Source organism: Netta rufina (assembly GCF_964035555.1).
Source record: "Netta rufina genome assembly, chromosome: 3".
In the NCBI taxonomy this organism is placed as follows: Eukaryota; Metazoa; Chordata; class Aves; order Anseriformes; family Anatidae; genus Netta; species Netta rufina.
In genome coordinates this window covers 118,411,492-118,432,931 of record NC_140125.1, presented here as the reverse complement: position 1 = coordinate 118,432,931, position 21,440 = coordinate 118,411,492, and the positions used below count along the sequence as shown (strand labels likewise).

Here is a 21,440-nt window from a genome sequence, read left to right as displayed (position 1 = left end):
GGGCAGACATGGATGGAGTCAAAGTAAGGTGTTAGGGTAGGGGATGGGGACTTAAATCTGCTCACAGCCTCGGTCCAGCTGGGTTGCAGGAGAAATGGGAGACACAGAGCATCAGGTCTGAGGCCTGGAGAGAGGAAATCAAAAATGCATTTGTGTCGGGGAAGGAGATCCTGCATCCTGCTCCCCTGGGAATCACAGCTGAGCCAAAAAGCAGCTGAGCGCTGAAGTCGAAAACAGCAGCACAGCTTCCATGTGGTGTCACATCTGCAGGGAACAGCACGTGAAAGGGATGGCAAGATAAAGGCTGAGCCCAGAGCATCTGGAGGCTGAGCTAGGCCCTAGCAGTGGGCTCCTCTAACAGGAACTGAGATGTCTCCGTACCTCCTTCAGTCAAGAAAACCTCCTCTTGTTGAGCCAACTCCCAGAGCCACCCTGGGAAGCGTTGCCACAGCAGTTTTCATTTCCCGTCCTGTAAAACCGAGGCCAAACACCGATGGATGATTTATGACCCTTCTTATTCCACACAAACATTTTCTCATTGTTGACGCTCGGGGTTTTGTGGATATGGGGATCTGGAGTGCTTTAAAAATACACACACAGGAAACACTTCGGTGAATCAGTGCTAGTCCCTGAGCAGGAGCTGTGGTTGGCAGGAAAGCTGGGTTGGCAGAAAGCTTGGCTTTTGGGAGACCCGGGGGGGTGAAATGCCCCACGATACACCTGAGTGTGCATTATCCCCCAGAAACAAGCTGGATTCAATGTGCTGCTTCTTTTTTTTTCTCTTTAGAAAACGTCATTGTGATTGCGCTGTACGACTTTGCTGCCTCAAGTGACCGGGACCTGGAGCTGGTCAAGGGGGAGAAACTCCAAGTCCTCTCCAAGTAAGGGAGCTGCTAGAAGAAAGGGGTTCAAGGAGCATGATCAGGCTGGGAAAGAGGGGGAAACTTGGGGTCAGACACAAATTTAGGGACGGGGAAGGTGACACTTCCCACTTCCCTTGGGTCACAGATAATTTGGGGTCAGGTAGTGTCCACACCTGGCTGCTACTGGGACCTTCCTCATTGCCAGTGTGCATGGGCTCAGAAGTAGCATAAGCAGCAGCTTAGCTTAGCCCGTTTCATATTTTGTGCTGATCGTGCTTTTGCAAAGGATGTGGGTTGGGCGTATTCTGGGGAAAGGACAGAATCGAGCCAGAGAGGTGAATGGTTTCATTTCATCTTGTAAAACTCACGAGAAAAGAGGCTGACGGTCCACCTGCCCAGTCCAGAACTGGGCAGGGGTGAGCTTTGGTCCCACTTGGCCTTGGAGGGCTGCTCCATCCTTGGCTGCCCTGTGAGGTGGCCTCCACGGGTGACACGGTGTCTGGCAGATAATGGAAGGAGCAGAATGGTGGAGCCTCCATACCCTGAAACAAGAGGCAAAATAAACCCACAAAGACACAGATTTCCCTCCTCTCATAGGGTGCTCAGCAGAGGTTTGGGGCTGTGCTTCTTCTGCATCAATACAAAGAGGCTGTCACCTCCATAAATCCCCGAAAGACCAAATGTTGTCTTTCTCACCAACCTTCAGCCGAGCGGTGGTCCTAGGAGATTGAGAGGGACCTGTAGAATAAAATTAACATTTTACCTAATTAGCACTGTCCTCCTAGCAATGCATGAAACCCCAGAAACTATGTTGACCTTGCACCCTTAGCTTGTTGAGAAACCTCCTCTGGACACTCATATTTTATTTTTTTTTAGCGAGGGGGAGTGGTGGCTGGCAAAATCCCTCAGCACCGGGAAGAAAGGCTACATCCCCAGCAACTTTGTCGCACAAGTGGACAGCTTGGAAGAAGAAAAGTAAGTGCCTAAGCTTATGAGGGGTGAACACTGATGCAGAGCTTTCCTTTCTGAAACACCATCCTGTCACTGGTTGTTGCGTTAACCGAGGTGCAGGCCTCGTATCTGGCACCCTGCAAAGAAAGATTTGAGTCCCAAGGGTTTTTTATGCTTATTATACAAGCAGAAGAAGGATTTTATCCCATGATTTATCCTCCTTGATGGCATTCAGTTATAAAGGAGCAGACCTGCTGACTTCTCTTGGGATCCCTCTTTCCAATCTCCTTTTGGAGGAACCCAACCATCACTGCAAGTATTTCACAGCAAGCAGGAACTTGGTCAAGACATAAATGTTCTTTGTATCCAAAGTTTTTTTTTTTTAGTGGCTATGGGCACACAATGCTCAGACTCCAGCCCATGTGTCTGCTCCAAATATAATTTTCTTGGGCTTCCTCATTTACCAGGTAAGCTGTGGGTCCAAGAGTGCCTCAGGGACCATGCTCTGGCTGGGCTTGCATCACTCATAGGGGAACTGAGCAAACTCTGCTCTCTTCTCTGCCTGAATTGATAAGCCCAAAGTGATAGAAATCTGGTGTTAATCTATCAAAAACAGCTTGTTACTACCACTTTCCAGCAGATAAAAAGCTGTTTTCTGATAAAAATAACCCTCAGTTTCAGAGTGTGATGGTAAAAAGAAAAAACGAAAAAAAAAAGAACTGGAAAGATTTTTTTTTCTAGAGCTTTTCCTGTTCAACCATAATTTTCCCTCCTCTGTCTCCCAGGTGGTATTTTAAAACTCTGAGCAGAAAAGATGCTGAACGGCTGCTGTTGTCTTCTGGTAACAAAGTTGGCTCGTTCCTTGTCAGAGAGAGTGAGACCAGCAAAGGTGAGTGAGATCTGCAGAGCAAGTGGAGCTCCTGGGCGTTGCCATGGCTGGGAGAACTTTTCAGACCTGAGCTGCAGGGTTCAGCTGTGCCAGTGTTTGCGTGCAGCTTCCTGGACCCAGCTGGGCAAAATCATGTTTGCCAGGCTCAGCAGGGCTGTAGAAGTGAGGTGGGAACTCTGACAGCAAAGATTTTCTCATGATGCCGCCTGTACATGTAGTTCAGGCTGTGGTGAGGGTGGCTCCTGTCACCGCAGCTCGTGGCAGAGATACAGGAACACAGATGAGCAGCAAATAATTTCCAAAACAATGTGTAGGGGGTTTCTTTTCCCTTTTTCCCCGAGGAAATGTTGCTTTTTTTGGTAAATAGTGATTCTTCTGCACACCCTTGGGGAAGCATTTCTGCTATTTGCAGCAGAAAGTGGAATTTTGGAGAGGTTTTTGAGAGAACCATTTTCCAGAAGAAAGACTTATTTTTTTTTCCCTGATAGCCTGAAGCACAGGGAATCAATGCACACCACGGCTAATTGTTTGGAGGGAGACTGGCTGGAGCAGGAGAGGTGGACATCATCCACTTTCCTTCCCTGTGGACATGGCTGGCTTTTGAGGACGTGACCCAATGAGGATGGAAAAGGCAGAGCACTGTGGCAACCTCTCTTAGGCAGTGGATATAGTTATTAACTAATGCTTAACCGTGTAATTGCAACTTCATTCTGCGCTGTAAATTTGTAGACACTGGAAGCTGGTTTAGGTGCTGCTGTGGGGATTTCACATTGATTCTTCCCTTCTTTGCTCTCCTTGCATCCTCTGGGCCAGCAGGCGTGCTTTGAGCATGGAGGAAATGATGCTCGTGATGGTCCCGTGGTTGTGCTCTGAAAAGGCTCCTTTTGGAGTTCAGGGTCGCTCTTTAGTCTCGCTGTGCTTTGGTTTCTGCCCTGTGAAATGTTACACGTGGCTGGAATCGGACTTTCCCCTGCATTTTCTCAGGACAATTGTTTGGTGTTTCTGCTTGCCATGATCTGCAAACGCAGGATGAAATCCTGCCCCGAAAACTCTCTGGGGTGTGAGTGGGTCCAGGCTGCATGGAGCTTGGACAGTGCTGGTGGAGTCCTGAGGCTCAAGGAGAAATAACCAGGCTAGACTGGTCTTTAACATCCCATTTCTGCTGGCAAGAAGCAAACTTGGCTGGAGGTGTGTGATATCTGCGTTAGCAGATGTAGTGTATTTCAGCCCCGTGAAATCCCCTCTTGATCCCAAATCGCAAGAGGTCAGCTTCTGCTCTGAAATGTTTCACATGTGCCTTTTTTCGATGTTCTGTCTCAAAATATGTCTGTTATTCCTTCAAACACCCCGTCCTTCTCTGAATCACCCTATGCATCCAGCTTCTAACAAAATCCTGCCATGCCTTAGGCTGCTTGAAAGGCCACGGTGACACCACTTGATCAGTCTCAACCACAGTTTCCTCCTCTGTGAGGAGAAGGGAAAAAGAAGAAGCCCCACATCTCCAAATGTGCTCTGATGCTCAGTTCACTGAAGTAAAGCTCCCCGTGACCCACCACGAAATGTCCAGAGCAATGATGTGGAATGAACCCAGCCTTTCAAACCCCGCAGGTTCTCCCTTATTTTCCTCAATCATTTTCATTCCCTTTACACAACGTGAGCAACATTTGACCTCCAGAGCTGAGCACTGGCTTGAGCTAAGGATAATAATACACATTATGGACTCAGCCTCAGAGGGATGCATCCTGCACCCTGCCTTAGAGCAGTACCTATCCACATCCCATCCTCACAGTGCCGCTGGCTCATTTTGCTTATGGATAAACATACAGAAATTCTGCAAGCCCAGGGGCTTCTCTTTCAGTCAACATTTTGCATCCCAGGATGACAGCTCCTTGTCAAGTGTGGGAAGCAGATCAGCGGTGAAATCTTCAGTGGATAGTTAGCCTTGCTGAAGCTGCTGGAAATAAACAAAACTTCCCCTGAAGGGGATCGTGATCGCTCTGAGAGCCGTGGGAAGGCAGGCACACAGCTGTGCCGAGGCTCGCAGCAAGGCTGCTGCATCTGCTCCCGGCTGGAGGGGCCTCGATGAATTCATCTGTGGCACCCAGCTGATCTCCTGGGCTTCCCCAGGGAAGGGCTCAGAGCCCTAGGAGACCTGTAGGAACTGGAGATGTCACACACGGCATGTGGAAGTGGGACGCAGACACCAGAACACTGATCTGTGTGCCACCCCAGGTTTGGCCTGGGAGGTGATGCAGGACTGTAGGACAAAGAATATCCTTGTGGCTAAAGCAGCAAGAACTCCTTTTGGCCATCCTCATTGCCACCAGTGGAGATTAGGATCCTGCCATCCACCCGGCTCCATTTAACTCTTAAAATTTGCTGCTGTCATTGAGAGAAGAGAGAAATGATGCTTTTCAGCCCTTGTGCTGTGCTTTTACACTGCTGCTCCCAGGAGAACAGTAACCGACCAGGGTGAATGACAGGGAAAGCTCCACGGCACCCGTTCCAGCAAAGCGAACTCTGGCTTGGGGTGAAATGCAGTCATTAGCTTTAATGGCAGGATAAGGATTAACGCTGGTAGCAGGCAGCTGATGGATTGGCCTGGAGGATGCCTGGAGCCCCTGTCACTTCTGCATGCTGCACATCGCTGCTCTGAAAGATGCAGGAGGGTTTAAAGGGTCAGTGGGGTCTGGGGAGCAGGTCCTGCAGTAGAGCAGAACATTTTGGGTGCAATCTCAGCACCAAACAGACTGGGTCTCCTCTGCTGACTGTCAGCCCCCAGGGCACCTATCTGCACATGTGTTTGTCATTAAATCCTGAGCTGCCTTCTGCAGCGCTCTGTCAGCAGTGCAGCTGGGTTCACACCACGCCTGGCTCCGTCCTCCAGCAGCCCTTCCCTTGCCAAAAACCCACAGGCACCCCGAGCCACGTCGGTGCGTGCAATGTGCTCATTTGGGTTCTGCAATGTGCTCATCTGGATTCATGCCCTGCAAGCACCACTTTGAGGAGCTAGAGCTTGTATATTACTTCAGTCACTTTGAAATTAAAAGAACTTCATCATCACCAACAATAATAATAGAAATAATAATAGAAATATGAAAAATAGTAATAATAATAACACATGTAGTTAATCCACTCTAGCAGGACTTGTGTTGAGCATTGTGGACACAAGCCCTGCAGAAGTGTGGACATTTCTCTGCACCCAACAGGATCCAAAGATCTCTCCCTTAGCTATGTCATTGTAACCTTTGGTCAATGAGGCACAGACTGTAAAAATGAGCCATTTTGCCCTTCCCTGGACTTTTTTTGTCACCTCATTGAGGACACTGCAGGACCCCATCATGCCAACGCTGTGTGCTTCCAGACTCGGGGTTCCCTTGCTCTGCATTTAAACCAGCAGGTCCTCCATGAAGATCGTGCGACCATATTTCATGGTTTGGTCTCTGCAGAAAAGAATTCACCCCAAAACAACTGCTTGCACTTGGAAAACTTTTAGCCTGTCCCAAATCCTGCTTGCCAAGATCCATAATCAACTGCAATACACCAAACGTCCACAGAGATGATTTTCTATTGTTACTTTTTTTTTTTTTTTTCAAATTATCAGTACAAGGAATGTTTTCCAGACACACTGCAGGAAACTGCAGTGAGAACTGGCCTGGTAATGGAGAAACACCAGTCAGCGAGCATTACGTGTTAGTAAACTTTCCCCTCGCACGGAGGATTAGGGTTTCGGAGTCGCTGTGGAATGCCCCACTTCTGCTTATGATCCTGCATGACAGATATGTACTTTTTAACATATATAGCTTTGCCTTTTCAAGCATTAAAAAAGGCAGCCTATCAACCCGGGTGACGTATTGGACTTTTAACAGCCCAGCAGGCTTATAACAACTTACTCCGGGAATATGATCCAGACAAAGGCAAAAAAAAATAATAAAACAACATTACTTACATCTACTGAAATTTACCCTGACAGAGGCTTGAAGTTCCTGCACTGTAGCAACATACTGTGCTTTTCTTTTTGGCACCAACAAAAATAGAAAATAATAAAAAACCCATGGTTTGGATTATAAACCCATTATAAGGAAAAAATAGCAGATCAGAGTGGGAGATGGCTGAGCAGCTCCCCAGAGGTCAAAAAGCACCTGCAACAAGATATGAATCTAGCTGTGGGTTAGCCACAGACACAAGCTTATGGCCGAACAATTCGGCTGAACCACACGATGCTGATGTGCCTACCAGCTGAACCCTTTGGCATGGGGGCTGTAGGAGAAAATAGGGACACAGGGATCTTGGGTAACACTGAGAAGGGACCTTCTTGTCAGTCTTGGCCTTCTGTCTCCCATGAACTGAAATTCTGGATGTGCTACAGACCGGTGGGTCTGCAATCCCGTGTTTGTCCAGGTGAGAAAAGCTCAGATGGGAGATGTGGAGCTGTGGCAAGACCACAATGACCTAAGGAGACTCTGATTGCTCTGGCTGGAGATGTTTTTTTGATTAGAAGTGGTTTCCTTGGGGCTGTCGGCCACTGCATGTACAGGTCTTACTCAACCAAGCCTCAACAAGCCCAGTAAAGCTCTGGTGAACCTTTGTCCTCTCCACTTGCCTTGGCGAGAGCCTGATGAGAGCTGCCTTGAGGAGGCACCAGCAAGGGCTGGGAGAAGTGTCTAGAGCTCAGAAAAGAGGAGGTAGCTGGTCGTGGAGTCAGGTGCTGCTTGGCTTCATAGTTCCCTCTTCTTCTCTCTCTCCAGGTGCCTATTCCTTGTCTGTGAGAGACAGCGACTCTGCCCACGGGGACATCATCAAACACTACAGGATCCGCTCCTTGGATGGCGGGGGTTATTATATCTCCCCCAGGACGACGTTCGCCAGCCTGCCAGAGCTAATCCATCATTACAGCCGTGAGTTTTTTCCTTCCCTAATGGGCCCGGGGTCTGTCTCAACCCCCGTGGCTGAAGCATGGTGTGGTTGTGGAGGTGTCCCATGAGCTGACTTCTTCCTGTTGCAGCAAAACAAGTTAATTTGGGGCTGAAAGTTTTGTGTCAAACTGCCTATTGACCTCTCCTGTGGTTTCTCCTCCCACAGAGAAGGTAGACGGCCTGTGCCAGAGGCTCACAGTTCCCTGCATATCCCTGGTTCCCCAGAGGCCCTGGGCACAGGATGAGTGGGAGATCCCGCGGGAGTCTCTGAAACTTGTGAAGAAGCTCGGCAGCGGGCAGTTTGGGGAAGTGTGGATGGGTAAGTACAATGCCCCCTGTTCCAGGAAGGAAATACATAAACAGAGGAGACAGAAAACCCTCATTCCATAAGACAGCACTGGTTTGGGCATGGGGATCCTAAAGCATGAACATATGCTTTATGGGTACACCTGTAGCAGTAGGTTCTGTACTCCTGGAAGCACCAGACAGTTTTTTTGCATGGTTCTGTGGTCCAGCATGGGTTTTATGGGCTAGATGTGTGCGAGGAGTCTCCAGCTAACTCTGTACTCACTTCCCAGGACATGCTCTCATTCTCTCTGGAAACCCCAGACAGCAGTCTGGGATCATAATTTACCCGGGTGATGCTGCCCTACTTTCTCTGCTTCTCTCTTCTACTTTCTAACCCAGACCCAAATCCCTCACATGTCCCTGCCCATTTCTAACCAGTGGGAGAGGAAGTGGGGCGAGCTCAGCTTCCTCTGCTGTCCCTTTTGGGGTTGCCTTTTGCCTTGGTGCTTGAGATTGTGGCCAGCACCAGGCTGAGCTGACCTCCTGGCTGCAGAGTCCTGGTTTTCTGGAGTATTTGGATTATTTGAAAACCTAACCAGTTGATGGCCCTGGGGATTTCACCCAGGAAGGGCCCTGGGAGTGCTGTGAGAGGATGGGGTCAACTCATGAGCCTCCTTCACCTAGAGCAGGAATGACCCTTGACAAAACCACATCGATTTACGAACATGTATGCCTCTCCTTTCCCCTCTTATGCTTTCTGGGTGCTCAGATCTCACTGTGCTGAGGTTTACAACTCACTCACTTTTCTGTTCCCGAATCCACCAGTTCTTCTGCTTCTTATTTCATGGCCTGACAGAGCCCGTAGAGCTGTCAAAATTCCTCAGTGCATCATTATCTCCCTGCAGGCTACTACAAGAACAACATCAAGGTGGCTGTGAAGACCATGAAGGAGGGCAGCATGGATCCTGACGCCTTCTTGGCAGAGGCAAACCTGATGAAGAGGCTCCAGCATAACAAGCTGGTCCGGCTATATGCGGTAGTCACAAAGCAGCCAATCTACATCGTGACAGAGTACATGGCCAATGGTAAGGAGCCTCATGTAACATTTTTGTTGGGTTTCTGCAAAATCAGGTCAATAAGCTGGGTGGGACTCCCATGCAGAATCCTTTTCTAGGACTAGAAGGGACTTTCAGGGTAATTAAATATGTGCTCACAAATTTCATAAGCCACTTCACAAGAAGGTGATGCTCCATTTGAAGAGCATTTAAAGTTCTGATCTTGACCATACCAAATTTTTATTCTCTTCATGGTGAAATTCTCCTTTCTTTTGCCCCTCTATCCATGAGGCTTGGGGTGAAGAATATCCAGCACTTTGCAAAAGGGTGTGTGCGTTAATAGAGGGGGGAATTGGGCTGCTTTGGGGAACTTTCCTAATAGAAAGTGCTCCAGGGGACACCCATTGTCATCCCTCATATTTTCTTTAAGATGCAGGCAGATTTGTTGCAGAAGAACAACTGCATAGGCTTATTTGGAAGCTTCACAGCAGTCTCTCATTTTCTGCAGGGTGTTTGCTGGATTACTTGAAGACAGAGGAAGGAAGCCAACTGAATCTCCCAAAACTCATTGATATGTCTGCTCAGGTTAGTGAACAGCCTCTGAAAACGGACTCGAGGCCACGATTTGTTGTTGTCTCGGTGAAATTCTTGCAAGTTTGAAGTCTGTGTCAGCGTCGAGTGTCACGGAGAAAAACAGCACCTCCTGGTGTGCTGTCTGAGAGTTTCTCTCTCAGCACTTGGGTTCATGTCCAAGTCAGCTCTGCAATGCTCTGCTCTCCTTAGGGCAGCCTCTGGGGAACTTAGCACAGTGTTGGAGGGTTATTTTGTTTTGTTTTGTTTTGTTTTGTTTCGTTTTGTTTTTCTGGCTTACTGAGAAGGAAAAAGTCTGTTTCTCTTTTTACCAAAAGGATGAGAAAGCTCAACAAAGAGACTTTCTATATAGATGACACACTGGCTTTCAACAGTTCTTTCCTCTTGACAATTAGGCATAAAAATATTGTGTCCCTCAAATCAGGAAATAATGTTATTTATAAGAAGAAACCTTTGCCTTTATAGGGTTGTGCCCTTCTAAGCATCTCCAGGCTGTAAATGTTAATAGTTAGTTATAGAACCAACTGCAGCATTTTTATTTAGTACCTTTCCTTTCCTTTCCTTTCCTTTCCTTTCCTTTCCTTTCCTTTCCTTTCCTTTCCTTTCCTTTCCTTTCCTTTCCTTTCCTTTCCTTTCCTTTCCTTTCCTTTCCTTTCCTTTCCTTTCCTTTCCTTTCCTTTCCTTTCCTTTCCTTTCCTTTCCTTTCCTTTCCTTTCCTTTCCTTTCCTTTCCTTTCCTTTCCTTTCCTTTCCTTTCCTTTCCTTCTGTCTTGCCCACCCTCCCTCCCTCCCTCCCTCAATTTTTCATTCTTTCGTCCCTTCTCTTAAAAAATACATCCAGTGATTTATTTTAAATACCTGCTGATAAAGAGAACGGTCCAAACGCCTTGGTACTACACAGCCCTTAGGTTGATGGGAGATTTACACCACAGAACGTGGCTTGATGCATTTCTATGGAAGAGGAAAGCACCACAACCTGAGCAATCTGCTCTCGCAGACATGACCCAAACAGCTCCACAGCAAAGCTGCCAGCCAGCACCATATGCTGGTGTGAGACACCAACAGCAGAAGCTACAAGTCTTTATGCAGCTCTTTAACACAACATTTATAACTTGCAATATTTAGCACATGGAACAGCAAAGCGTTTCCAGGCAGGAGGGTGGCAGCATCTGGGGCTGGGGCAATGGCCTCGTTTTATCCCAAGCACCAGGGTTGTGTAGGTCTGACAACACGGTGGCTGCAGGAGGATCCCAGCAGGATTCGGACACGCACTCGGCAGCCCTGGGAGGAAGAGGAGGAGGCAGAGATATTTTGCAATCTCTGTTCATCTGCAGTGTCGGGGTGACATCATGACCCAACAGGCGCCCAGCCCTTCTAAGAGCGATTTTGGATCCAATTGCATCTGTTGGAACTAAAATTAGAAAGCTCTGGGCTGATGCACTCGATCCTGTGGTCAGTCTCAGGGGTGAAAGCTCGAAAGCTCTCTGGGCTGGAACCAGCCCATCGCCGGGTGCTATCTCATTAACATCAGGACAGGAAATTACATCAATTCTTCCATTTTCCACTGCAGCAAACAGCACTTGCACTGAAGGGGTGTTGACACAGGTTAGAAATGCAGCACTGGAAAGTATGTGTTAGTATCCTGTTTGAAACCACATGTAAGCAGAGATGCTGATGTGAATCTGTATGGAGTGGAAAATCGCTCTGCCTTCACCCACAGGCGTTTAGAGGTTTAAATAGATGCTAACCATTATTAGAAGGGGTTGCGTGCATCCACTCACCCTCCTGATAAACACCTCGCCCAAATCTGGACCTGGCCAATAGAACAGCTCTGCAGTTTTGCAATCCCCCTGTGCTACATCACCCAGCAATAAAAGATTGCTGCCAGCACTTATAGGTACTCATCACCTCCCCTAGGTGCTCCCTGCTCAGGATCTCAGGAGCAGGAACCTCCCAAAGTAAATTTTGGAGGTGCTTGAAGAAGGCAGCATGTGCCCAGGACACAGGATTTTCCTAGGACAAGGGATTTTCCCAGGGGCTTACCCTTTATCTCACTCATATTCCTATATATATATACGGGTCTTCTGCTCTACTGCATCCTGTAGGTATCAGAGGGATACTATATGGTGTCCCTGGCTCCTAGTCTGGATCCAGCCCAGGGAAAGCAAACATCAGTCTCATTTGTGTTGTGGAAGGACCTCCAGGGGTCTCTTCCCCACACTAAAGCAGACCAGCTAGGGAAAAGAGAGGTTACTGAAGATTATCTGGTTGTCCCTTATCTGGACTTTGGTACTGTGACAGAGGGAGAGGCAAGCTCTTTGAGTTGTTGGTTGTTTTTTTTTTGTTGTTTCTTTGTTTCTTTGTTTGTTTTTTAATTCACTTCTTTAATATGTAGTATTTATGAATAACAAGTGGGGAGAGTCTTGTGGCAGAAACTGGGAATCCAGTGATGTGGCTTCAGGTTTGCTTCAACTTTCCACACCTAGCTGCAGACACAGCTCAAAGCCACAGCCTCTGAGCAAAACAGAGAGTGACGCTTCTGCTCGGCTCGACTTGGCTGCTTCAAGCTTTGGGACGCTAGCCGCGTGCTGGTAGAGCTGCATATAAACACATGTGCAGGGGCGATATCTATTTATGGATGGATGGGTCTGTCGACTTCTTTATCTACTTGTTTATTGATCTGTCTGTCCATCCGTCCATCCATGGATGGAGGTCCGTGCACATGGAGGCATGTGGACAACCCTACAAATTTGCTGTGTGTTTATAAATGGGGCTGAGATGCAGCCAGGCTAAGATGTCATGGGAAGGTGCTGATGAAGACGGGCTCTTTCCTCCTCTCCTAGGTGGCAGAGGGGATGGCTTACATCGAGCGAATGAATTCCATCCACCGTGACCTGAGAGCCGCCAACATCCTTGTCTCGGAGACGCTCTGCTGCAAAATTGCTGATTTTGGCCTGGCCAGGATCATCGAGGACGAATATTTGGCACAAGAAGGTGAGTGGCGTTCCCAGCATTGCCTCACCGAACACATTTCCCTTATCTCCAGCCCTCCTGCCATGCAGATCTGCCAAAACATGGGGCACCTGAGGGCTGAGCTGGGACCAGGCACAGGGCACTGCCGTCACTGGCGTGAGACCAGAGCCCCCTTTCTGCTGCTGTCAGCACCCAGGAAGCAGGCAGAGCAAGCACGAGAGCCAAAAATGGGCTCCCACAAGAGGCAGCAGCACTTGGGGACATTAAACAGCAAGTGAAGTTTGCAGAGGGAAAAGGGATTAAAAAAAAAAGAAAAAACGTCTTTTGGCACTGTTTGGGGCAGTCCTGCTGAATCTCAGGTTGTGTTCCTAGAGAAATGTTGACCTCCAGTAGTGAAACACTGCCTGTACCTACATGTTAACAGTGAGTCAGCCCGAAGGGAAGGAAATAGCAGTGTAATTCAGTCACTGCACACGCGGGACCACAGAGGGGAGCTGGAGCCATGTATCTGGACCTCGGGGAAATTTCCAGACGTCCCAGGCAAGCAGAGCCCAAAGCAGATCACATCTCTTGAATAACAATGACAGCTTACAAAGTGTGGGATGGGGTTTGAAGCCTGGGAGGTGTTTCCCGAGGGAACAGCACACCCAAAACATCTAAAACAAACAGACAAACCCAATATTCCCTGTACTAACATGAAATGTCCTTATGGCTCCACCTGCAAAGCCAAACCCCTTGCTGGGGCTGCTGGATGTCTGAGCTGGCAGTGGACAGGAGAGCGTGGCCATGAGAGGTGGCAACTGGTTTGATTGGTGCAGAAATCTGTCTACAGCCTTCTGGCAGCAGGGTTAAGTCAAATTCCTCTGGCTCTGGCTTTTTTTCCCGTACTTCAAGGTCAATGATGACAGAATGCCATTCAGATTGTAAAGGGGCCCTACAGAGCACGATGGAAATAGAAGAAATGGTGAAAACCAAACAATTAAATCTGGCGTGGCACTTACCAGAAAAAAATGAAATTCTGGAAACCCACCTTCTTCCAGAATTGGGATGAAACTAAGGTGCCCCATATGGAACCATATTTTGAGGAAAGAGAATTGAATAGATATTTTTTTTTCTTTTACAATAGGAAAATTCTGATTCAACTTGCTATTCTCAATATACTTTATGATACAAATTATGCCCATTTCAATATATAAAATTATTTCAAAATGGAAACATCTCACAAACATAATTTGTGAAATGTCATGAAGGGACACTTTGAGATTGTTGCAGTTATTTAGAGGAGTTTTTGTCCTTAACAGAAGTTTTGGTGAAATCAGTATAATTCTGTTAACATACTCAGAAGACCTACATTTCCAGTGGAAAACAATTCTTATCAGCATTTTTCCAGCTAGCTTTAATCTTGAATAACAACTGCCCCTCTATCTTCTTTGAACAATTTTCACTTAATAGATTGCATTTCCTAAACTCATCAGTCTGCTTGTCAAAAGTATGACATGCGAGAACAAAGGCACTTATTTCACACACTGCCTTTGGGCTTTCAGCCCTGCGAGGGTATATACAAATAAAAATGTGTTTTTCCCTGCAGTATTTAACACGTTCAGTTCCTATGCCTCAAGGTTGGTTTGGTTTGTTTTTTTTTTATTTAGCCTCGGCAAAACTGAAATTGCAATCGTGTGGTCGTTGCTGGCTGCAGTTGCTGAAAAAAGGTCTTGGTGGACAGAACCAAACAGGATGTTTTCTGTTTGTAGAATACATACGCAGATTTGAAAACCAGAGAGCCTATGTCTGCATCATTTGTGCACTTTTGCTATAAATAGACCCCTAGAAGTGAGCAATTTAATACAGAAAAATATCCCGCTGTCATTGGCCTCTAATCATGCTGTGGTAAGCACTGACTTCAGGTAGCACAGGCACATCCCTTGGGCTGCAGGAACACACTGGTTCCACACGGCAGGTTAGCACAATAGTGTACCTAGAGGGTGGGGTTTTTTGTATTTTTTTTAATATGTATATTGGCAGCTACCTAATATATATTTTTTTTCAATACTTGGTTTCTGTGTATCAGTACCTATACATGTTTATAAGCACACGTGTATCAAAAAGTCTTTAGAAGTGAAATAGCTCTGATGGCACTAGAAAATAGAACTGAGAGAGGCAAAGTGGTGCCTGAAAAAATGACCTTTTAGTGAAAGCAGGAGACAGGCAGCAATGACCTTCCTCTGGCCATTTCTCCTTAACTCCATAGCACCTTCAATAAGTCCCATGACATCTCCCTGGTGCAAACAATGGCTTCAAATTTGGGGGAGTCACTTGCTAATGCCCATGAGCACCTCCTGATTTTCTTTTTTCTTCCTCCGGACAGGGGCCAAGTTCCCGATCAAATGGACGGCACCGGAGGCCATTAACTTTGGAGTTTTCACCATCAAATCTGACGTGTGGTCTTTTGGGATCCTCCTGACCGAAATCATAACCTATGGCAGGATCCCTTACCCAGGTACGGTGTGCTGTGAGTAAGGGAGGAGCATGCAGCAGCTTCATAGCATCTAGTGATGCTTCATGCCCAGAGACGTGTAGAGGGGTATTCCCAAAAAAAAACAAAACCCACAGAGGGGAGTTGGGGAGGGTTCAGAGGGATGGATGGGGGAATACAACCATGGATAGTGCCCAGAATTGTGGTTTACCCTTGCCCCTGCATCCCCACGGTGCTGAATAACCCCTTCTGGATTGCATTCCCCTCTAGGGATGACCAACCCCGAGGTGATTCGCAACCTGGAGCGGGGCTACCGCATGCCCTGCCCGGATATGTGTCCTGCCGAGCTCTACAACATCATCCTGAAGTGCTGGCGAAACAAGCCCGAGGAGCGCCCGACCTTTGAGTACCTGCAGTCGGTCCTCGAGGACTTTTACACGGCCACGGAGAAGCAGTACGAGCCGGAGCCGCAGATGTAGGCCACGGTCCCACCAGCACCTGGGGACAGGGCTGGGGGGAAGCCACCATCCCACACAGCCCCACGGTGGCTCTCGTCAGGCCTTTCCCTTTCTCCCGTGTGCTGCCACGATGCGTTTGGAGATGGGGAAGGAGGAGGGAGGTGAGGGGAGGTGGCTGCTGCCAGCTCTGTCGCTGTCACCGAGACTGAAGAGGAGCTGGTGCAGCTCCTTCCTCCTCGGCCTTGGAGGATTGCTCCCATCGAGGGACTCTGCTGTGACCTTCTGTTGCCTCCTTCCTGACCCACATGGGGGCAGAAAAGCCTCTCAGCCCCCCTAGCTGCCATTCCTCTGCCTCCAAAAAGAGGGGAACACAGCTGGGAATGGGGTATGGGGTGGCTGCACAATGTCCCCCCCACGCTGATGCCACCACCGGCATTACTACAGCCCCCTTCACGCCACGGGCAGGGGTGAGATGTGTCCTCTCTGCACCTCCATGGGCCACGCCAGGCCCCCAGGCTCTGGAGCAACCCCTCCATGTGGTGCCAACCCCAAATCCGTAATAAAGAACTGGATACGACCCTTTCCCTTTTCATTATTCGGGCGTCAGGAGAAGAAGGTGCTCCTCCACCTCCCGTGCCTCCTCCCAACCCAAGGAACAGGCTGTGGGGTTCCCTTGGGCTGTTTGGGGTTTTTTGGGGTGGTACCGGGGTGCAGGGGGGGGTCCCCAGGCAGCAGGGGGGGTCCCCAGGGTGCAATCCTGCGACCCCCAGCATGGGCAGGACGAGAGCCCGGAGGAAGGGGAGGTGTTCATGGCGTGGCCACGAGATGTCCCTGCTTCCCTGCAAATCTGGGTGCCTCCCAGAAGGGGGGTGGGAGTAAAAAATTAAAATAAAATAATAAAAAAAATAAAATAAAATAAAATAAAATAAAATAAAATAAAATAAAATAAAATAAAATAAAATAAAATAAAATAAAATAAAATAAAATAAAAAATAAAATAAAACCCTAAATCAAAAAGAGATCTCAGCTCTGCTGGGTTGTGGGACTGAAGGGTGAAGGAAAAAAACACAAAGCCCCCAGCAAAGGGGCACAAGGAGCACAGGAACGAGCACCAGGCTGGGAGCCGGGAGGGCTCCTTTCAGATCATGGCACTGAGCAGCATCTCCCTGGGGTGCTCACTCTGCTGGTTACTGCGTGAACCAGATTTTGAGTCGTGTTGGGGATGGAGCTGTTCCTAGCATAATGTCAGCAGGATGCCAGGAGAATGTGACAGCAAGGATGACGCCAGTCTGCCAGGGAAAATACCTGACCTTCGTCAGCACATGTCATGGAGTTACCTGTGCACACCGCTGCTGCAAGAGTCTTGGAAGTAAAAGGCACAGAAAGGTTCATAACAAATTTGTAGGGACAACTTAATCATTGACAGGCACATTCAGGTCAAGTTCATTCACCTGTCGTTTGCCAGCAGTGGGCCAAAATCCCCTGTCGTGGTGCCAGCACCCTTGGACAGGCTTTCCTGATGGGATAATAATGCTTGTGTTGGTGTGAGTAGCACCTTGCCTGGCTTTAGGCCCTGTATCCCTCCTTTGCAGACCCAGCATTGGGTGAAATACCCCACAGGGACTGGCTGAGCATTCTCAGGAGACCAAAATCTGCACGCTGCTGCTTTGCACAAGCTGGAGGTGTCATTCCCTGCATCCCCAGGAAGGAAAAGGGGCTTTAATTGCAGTGATAAATTAAAAGGGGCTTTATTTGCAGATGACAGAACCTCATCTAGAGGTAGATCCAAAGGGGATGTGGATACCTTCCGAGCATTTATTTGAGCCACAAGGAATAAATCAGCATTGACCAGCAGAAGAGCAGCAATGTGGCCAGGGACCAGACACACTTACAGAGACCTCTTCATCATATAACCCCATCCAACCACCTCCATCTCCACGGCCCTGCTTCTGCACCTCCTGAGCCGCGTGCTAGTAGATCCTAGCGCTAATTTGGGATGAAACAGCTTGTTTCCTGCTTCCACAGCACCAGCTATGGGCGCTATAACTATATGGAAGCAAGAAGCATTCATTAGTTATCTGCTCAATAATTTCACAGGAGATGAAGGAACGATCTTTCCACCTGCTCGAGCTCCTGCTTGGCCTTTCGCATTTACCAGGAACTCAATGCTGGACTGAGAGATTTCTATTAATGATAAGGCACACTGCAAATAAATACAGCTGAAGCACACGTGCCCCCTTGGTTGTAAATATTTTATTGAACCAAAAACTGTGGATCATTCATGCTGGAGCAAACAGGGAGGAAGAGCAGAAGGGTGTCTGCTAAGCACTTGTGTGTTTCATTATCACCCAAGGCCAAGGAGTCAAGTATAGTAGCTCAATTTAGAAAGGAATGGGGTATTTTTATGGCCAATAACAACACGTGGCCAAGCTCAGGGTGAACATAACAAAGAGGAGATTGCACTTCCTCTGTCATGGACATCTTAGCCTTTAATTCAAGCTGCACCAATATCCGGAGCAGCAACATCTCTCCAGGGGCTGCAGGAGACCCTGAGCCCCATGGGTGCAGGACAAAACCACAGGAACAAGACCCATGGATCCACCTCTGCTGAGATCATTTAGCAGGGCAGGAGAGGTCCCACATCCAGGCTGTGCCCCAGACACATACATCAGGGACCTTGGTCAAAATCCCAAGTGAGAAACCTCCAGCCCAGGAGGTGACTACATTGCAGGGGGTCAGGACATCTCCAAGGGCCTCAGAAAACTCTGCCAGATCCCCCTTAACCCCCAAACCGACCTGGCAGCTCCGTGAGGTGCCCCTTTCACCCAGCCAGAGGCTCACAGGTCAGTCACCGAGCAGAGCAGGGTGGTAAAAGGGATCTGGATCACACTGTGATCCTTCAGTGGTCTGCCACTGCTCAGGCAGCTCGCTTACAAGTGCTCCATGAAGCTACCCAAGCAGAGCACGCTGTTTATTTTGTGCAGGCATCAGGTTCTGCAAGGTGTTTTACAAGATAAGAGGTAATCCCAGCCTTAGAGTATGAACTCTCCGAATGGCCCAGACAAGGATTAAAAGAGGTACTTAGTGATATATATCTTGCCGGGCAACCAAGAGAGAGTCCTTTCATTACTCCCAAGGTGCCAACTGGTCTTTCCAAAAACCAGGAGTGGTTTTTCCAATGCCCATACAGAAAGACCCAGAGCTCCATTAGCTGCTCCCATCACTTCATCCCCATCCTCTTTCTGAAAACCCACCCATGAATCTAATGTCTTCTCTTGACGTGGAGTATATCTGCATTAATTCCCTGTCTGCAAGTGGTTTGAGGCTCTGGAGGGGAGGTTTCTGGTATTTCTCACCTTGTAGATGTGGAAATATTCTCCCGGCCACAGTGTAAAACCTTCTGCAGGTGACAGCTGTGTGCTGGGAGGTGTTAGCAAAGTGGAAAGTGCATCTGGAAACTTGGAACCGGGGCCAGGGGCGAGACGGGCATGGAAAAATCAGCAGGTGCCCGAAGGAGAGGGGTGGGAGCAAGAGAGAGTGAAGGAAAAGCAGTGAGAGGGCAGTGCCATGGAGCAGCAGGAGGAAATCAAGTTGGTTCTCGGGTGCCTAACGAGCTGCGAGCTCCAGATGAGGCTTTTCCCATAACCCAGGCATCCACAGCCAGGTGGATTTTCTAGTGTCTGATATAAGACAAAGCATGGCATACGCTACAATCTGTCCTGGATGTCTTTAGGAAGCTGGGTTAAAATCAGAGCAGCAGAAGGAGGTTAGCAGAGATGGACAAGCATGGGAGGAAGATGAGGGAGCACATGGCCCTTCCCTGGGAACAAAGACCTGGTGGTTCTCAAGGAAGGTTTCTCTACCCTCTGCTTTCTTCCTGTGCTTCATTAAACCCCAGAGTGCCTGACTCTGGCTTACACCAATGCTCTGCATGCAAGGCTTGGCCACGGCAGGGGCAAAGAAGTCCATTACCTGTCCAGATCTCTGGCTAAGAGCCTGGCACCCTGTGGATCTGAGCTCCTTGCAGGACAGGGTGCCTGGACTCTGCCACGCTGCCACCAAAAAGCGAGGAAGGGCCCCCGAGAAGGGAGGCAGTGAGGAGCCCTCACCTTGCTCTGATTTACCTCCACCCACGCAGGGCAAGGCAAATATCCCCTGGCAAACACTGCAGAGCAAACAAGGGCATCAATGTCCTGCCAGGCTGAGCCTCGGTCCCTGAGCTGCCCCACCAAAGGGAACAATGGCCATTTTTTTGCCCAGGAGGGCCCCCTTCCTGGCCGGACAACTTGCTAGCCCAGTGCCTACAGCCCAGGGATCTCATCTGGCTTGCTTCCTCAAGAAATCTTGGCTCAGAGCATCCCCAAGGGCTGATGAAGCTCAAGTCTGGGTGAGCAAGGGGTGTGTGGCCGTCCCTAAGCACCCCCAAACCAAAGGAGAAGTCATGTGGGTGGCAGAGCAGAGAGAGTCCCCAGTGATCCTGCCCAAGGAAAGGCTTCTCCATGCCCACAAGCACCCAGAAAAGCCCTCGAGAGGAACAACAACAGGGAAGAGCCCGAAAGGAGCATTTGCTTTGCACTCAGGCTGCCCCAGAGAGGTTTGTGGGATGTGCCAAAGGCCTGGAGCTGGTTCTGGGTGACTGCCCATCCCTCAACAAGTCAAGTCAGGTGTTGTGGCACCACCTCTGGCTTGGAAAGTCTCTAAATCTTGCAGGTTTTGCTGTGGCTTGCCAGGGTGCTCCTTCTCTAGGCTGCTTCCAGACATCCCTTCTCCGGAGATTCCTTCCCCAGCATCCACCCAAGGTCACTCCCAGTTAAAATTAGAAGCTTATTCAGCACTGGCGAGAAGGGCCAGACAGCCTCCCACAACCCACCCGGCACGAGCCTTCTTGTGAGCTCGTGATCCTGGGAGCTGGCGTCAGGGGGATCCAGCTCCAACTCCTCTCAGAGGTGAGTCCTCGTGCTCAAAAGAGAGGATTCACAGCCAGCTCGGCCTCTTTGCCATAAAACCATGCTCCAGAGCTGTGCCAGCAAGGGTGGAGGAAAAAAAAAGTGGCCCTGGAGCATCCTCCTGTCCCCACCACCATCCTCTGACTGCCAGAGGTGTGTCCCCCCCTCGTTGTACCCAAGCCAGGCATTTCACAGCTTGTAATTGTCTCTCTGATAGCAGGAGAGTCCCCTCAGCCTTTCAGATCTATATTTAACTCGTCCTCACCTGATCCCTCTTCCTGGCCTTATCTTTCTTTTCTCTTTTTTATTTTTTTTTTCCAAGGCAGGCTGAAGCCACAGGGTGGAGGTAGCAGAAAGGTGGTGGGATGCTGCCATCTGTCCCTGACCTGCGTGAGGGATGCTCAGGGGTGTGATGTCTGGTCTACCAGGAAAAGGAGCCACAGCCTCTAAACTGCCTTGCTACCCAGTCTGGGCAAATATCACCTGCCCCTTGCAGCAGCAACACTCAGGTAGCTTGTCCTTCATGCAACAGAAGTTGGTCCCAAGGAGGAAGTTCACGAGGACTCGGGTTGAGCTGCAGGTTCAGCTCAACCTGAGACTCAGTGCACATGCTGCTGGCAGCTGATGTGAGTGAGAGAATGGTGGCAGAAAAAATAAATAACATAACATAACATAACATAACATAACATAACATAACATAACATAACATAACATAACATAACATAACATAACATAACATAAATAATAATGAAGAAACCATGTGCACCTAGCTAGGAGGGTGAGCCCAGTGGTTTCATCTTTGAAACTGCTTGTGAATGCTGTGGCAGCAGAGGGGATATTTCTGAAGAACAGAGGTGTCTGTGTGATTAACAAAAGGCCAGGAAGAACTGCTGCACCCCATTTTTCTCAGCCTTGGGACATCCAGGTGAGGTGTGTCCCTTGTTGTGGCCCTGATTTCCTCCTCAGTAGGGTGAGTATCGCAGAGGCTGCTGTGAGCTTCAGGGAAATGGCTAGCTGAGGAGAAGAGAGGGGCCACGG

The 21,440-nt window shown here is 48.8% G+C and overlaps 1 protein-coding gene across 1 annotated transcript in view; it reads left to right on the top strand.

The window, feature by feature from the left end:
* BLK (BLK proto-oncogene, Src family tyrosine kinase) overlaps positions 1-15,477 on the top strand; it is a gene marked incomplete at both ends in the record, with an annotated part of 29,344 nt that extends 13,867 nt beyond the window's left edge. Inside the window, 10 exons of the mRNA XM_084284498.1 lie at positions 788-881; positions 1,740-1,838; positions 2,600-2,703; positions 7,452-7,601; positions 7,786-7,938; positions 8,813-8,992; positions 9,471-9,547; positions 12,396-12,546; positions 14,891-15,022; positions 15,269-15,477. Of these exons, the coding sequence (XP_084140624.1) occupies positions 788-881; positions 1,740-1,838; positions 2,600-2,703; positions 7,452-7,601; positions 7,786-7,938; positions 8,813-8,992; positions 9,471-9,547; positions 12,396-12,546; positions 14,891-15,022; positions 15,269-15,477 (1,349 nt within the window). The remainder of the gene's footprint in view (positions 1-787; positions 882-1,739; positions 1,839-2,599; positions 2,704-7,451; positions 7,602-7,785; positions 7,939-8,812; positions 8,993-9,470; positions 9,548-12,395; positions 12,547-14,890; positions 15,023-15,268) is intronic.
* Positions 15,478-21,440: the final 5,963 nt, after the last annotated feature.